The 3,310-nt window shown below is 54.6% G+C and overlaps 2 protein-coding genes across 2 annotated transcripts in view; both read right to left on the reverse strand.

The window, feature by feature from the left end:
• LOC107151629 (carcinoembryonic antigen-related cell adhesion molecule 6-like) overlaps nt 1-3,310 on the reverse strand; it is a 22,351-nt gene that overhangs the window by 1,534 nt on the left and 17,507 nt on the right.
• LOC107151628 (carcinoembryonic antigen-related cell adhesion molecule 21-like) overlaps nt 7-3,310 on the reverse strand; it is a 4,784-nt gene continuing 1,480 nt past the window's right edge. Inside the window, exons 2-3 of the mRNA XM_048790850.1 lie at nt 1,353-1,619; nt 7-717 (exon numbers count right to left, since the gene is read on the reverse strand). Coding sequence (XP_048646807.1) covers nt 560-717; nt 1,353-1,619 — 425 coding nt within the window. The 3' untranslated portion in view covers nt 7-559. The remainder of the gene's footprint in view (nt 718-1,352; nt 1,620-3,310) is intronic.

The raw sequence follows: 3,310 nt of genomic DNA on the forward strand, positions 1-3,310 counted from the left end.
AAGACATTTGGGAACCACGTGCATCTTGAAAATCCCTGACCCCCATTGGTGACCCTGCTGTGGAGGACCCTCTGCTCAGGCCAGGAGATGAGGTGATGTGACAGTGGCCTTTTGTGCTCTCCACCCACCTGACCAGGAGACAGAGAACTTTCCAGGACACACTACTGGCTGGGCCCTGGGATCCCACCTCACACATCAGGGGCCTTGGGTCACACAGGAGGTGTGGAGAGTGGACCCACCTTCCTCTCCAGGCCCCAGCCCTTGCCCTGAGTGACCTGGGACAGGACCCCTCATACACATAGCTCAGCCCTCTCTTGGTGTGGGGGCAAACACTGCAGGAGGTGCCGTTTGGAACACTAGTCTAGGGAGGGACACCAGTGCTGTGGGGACAGGTCCTGGTGACCAATGTGCAGAGGAGGCAGCTGTTGAGCAATCAGCCCAGGGCCAGCAGCTGGTGAGGGACGGGGGCAGCTGGGGTGAGAGGGGAGGGTCCTCGGGAAGTGGGGAGGTCGGAGTCAGGCCAGAGTCTGAGGATGGTCTCCTTCCCTCAGGCCTGGGGTCACCTGGGTGGGATCAGGTGGGGGAAGCCTGGGTACCTTCCAGTTCTTGTGTGGAGCAGGAAACACCCCAGAGCAGCCACCAGAGCCACCCCGACCAGGACCCCAGTCACGATGCCAGCGACGGCCCCCACAGGGAGGCCTGGGGTCCTCTCTTCTGCTGAAAGAGAAGAGAAAGGGGCTGAAGGTCAGGTCTTCAGGGGAACCAGCTGGGCCCTGCAGGGGCCCACAGAGGGTGGAAGGAAGTGGCACCAAGGTCCCAGTGCAGTTAGTCATGTCGTCACCATGTCCTCCTGACTCTGCTTCTGGAGATTTCTTCACGTTTGGTTTTGAAACCTGCATGTGCTCTAGCCTGACCCTCTCCACACGGAGCTGGGCCACATCCTGCTCATGCTCCTGTTAAGGTCTCTTCCTCTTCTCTTTTATTTTAATATATTTCTTAGATGTTGAAGGACCTTTATTTTATTCATTTGTTTGTTTGATGCTGAGAATTGAACCCAGGTTCTCACACAGGCCGGGCAAGTGCTCTACCACTGGGTCACACCCCACTCTTCCTCTTTTCTTCCTTCCCATCACAGGACAGTGTCAGTGGGCAGCCCTCACAGAGTGTCTAGCCCAGGCCCAGCCTCGGGTACAGATCAGAACCAAGGTGACATCAAGGCACCTAATTTCTACGTAGTCAACCACATTCTCTCCAAGCTCTGGCATCTACCCCATGCTCATGGCTGGTGCCATATGATGGCCCTTGACAGTGAAATATATGACGGAAGCACTGGTGGCACGGGGGCCACTCACAGATCACAGCCAGTCTGTAGCGGTCACTCCTGGTGGAACTGGCGGGGTTGGAGGCCTCACACTGATACTCCCCTGCATCCTCCTGTCTGACGGGGTCTATGCTGAGGGTCCTGTGGTCCGGGGACAGCTGCATCCTGTCTGTGAGCTGCAGAGTCTGGCTATTGAAGATCCACGTGATGGAGATTCCAGGGTCATCTGAGAGGCAGGTCATGGCCACAGAGTGTGGTTCTGTGTTGGTGGCTCTGAGGGAGGGCTGGGCCACAAGCCCTGTGGAAAAACAGCAAGGGGCTGACTGACAGTGGGCCTGAGGCTAGGAAGTAACTTCTTCCATGTTGTTTCCAGAAAATCAAAACTCCACCCAGTACTTGATACTGTGCTCCTGGGTCCACTTACCAGAGACGGTAATATTCTTGGTTGTGGTCCTATTGAAGTTAGTGACAGAGTTATGGGCAACACACACATAGGATCCGCTATTATTTGTAGAGAGGTTGGGGACTGAGAGCTGTTGTGTGGATTCCAGGAGCCTCCCATTGAAAGACCAAGAGTACTGAGCAGGCGGGTTAGAGTCTGCGTGGCAGGAGAGGTTGAGATTTGTCCCTGGACGGAAATGTGAGTCTGGGGGTTTTATGATGGGGGCATCCGGACCATCTGGACAAACAAAATAAACCCACATGTAATGTCATCAGAGGGAAGGGGAAGTTCCTAGATTGTAGAAGACCACAATATAACTACTGATCCATGTCACGACCTTGTTTTTTTTTTTTTAAGTCACAACTAGGCTGGGGAGTACAGTGATACAGCACCTGCCCAGCTGCAAGTGGTCCTGGGTTCAAATCCCAGCAACATACATACTCACAGAAAGTCTCAACCAAACCCCTTTGTTCACTGAAATTAGTCTGTGACATTCCACTGCTTCTCTGTCCCAGGTGGCTGACCCCAGGCCTCCCCAGGGAACCACAAGCCCTCCCCTCCTATTCATGGCCCAAGGCTGGGCCTGCCTGGATGTGCCTGGGGCAAATGGCACAGCCAGTCCAGGTGCCCAGGAGAGAGGGTCTGTGTACTTGGACCCAAGAGGGACTTAGTGGCCCAGCCTCTGGCCCTGTGTATTTGAGTTCACAGCCAGGGTAATGGAGGAATAGAAGTTACTCACAGGAAATATTCAGGGTGAGGGGGTCACTGCGGTTGGCACTCACTGGGTTCTGGGTTTCACACTCATAGGGTCCTGTGTCATTCCTTGTGACATTGAATAAAGTGAGAGTCCTGGTTGTTGTTGGACAGCTTCAGCCTGTCACCATCTGGGATCATCTGATTGTTTATCTTCCACAGGTAGCTCCCATAATTAATCTCAGGTTCACACGTTAATGCTAGAGAGTCCTCACCCTCCATGGGTTGGGAGTTGTTGATTGTGATGTTGGGTTTGGGTAATTTCTCTGTGCAGACAACAAACAGAGGATTGCCCTGTGATCTGCACAAAGTTGTCTTTCCACCTGGGCTGGCCTCTCACCTCCCACCAACCTGAATCCTGAAGAACCAGGCAGGAGTGGGTATCCTGGGGAGATGTAGGAGGATCTGAAGGATCAGAGGATGTGGGGCCCCCTGGGCTGTGTCTGGGAGAAGCACAGAGTTTCTCACAGGTGCACTTAATTGCAGAGTTTGGTCCTGGACAGACCCAGGACTGGGAGTTAGAAACCCCGTGTCTTTCCTGGTCCTCGCTGGCCCTGGCTGGCCTTGAGACGCAGAGTCCCTCCATCTGCACGGACTCCAGGGCTCGGCCCACGTGTGTGTCCTCTGAGCCTTTGGTTCTGAAGGCCATCCTAGAGGTGGGTCATGATGGGACACCCCACTGTGCCTAAACACCAAGAAGACCCCACAGCCTGATGTGAGAATGGGGTGTGTGAACAGAAATCCCACACTAGGAGACCGGGGGGCATTCAGTTGGGTGGTCAGGCTGGGGCCAC

This window comes from Marmota marmota, unplaced genomic scaffold (assembly GCF_001458135.2).
Source record: "Marmota marmota marmota unplaced genomic scaffold, marMar, whole genome shotgun sequence".
In the NCBI taxonomy this organism is placed as follows: Eukaryota; Metazoa; Chordata; class Mammalia; order Rodentia; family Sciuridae; genus Marmota; species Marmota marmota.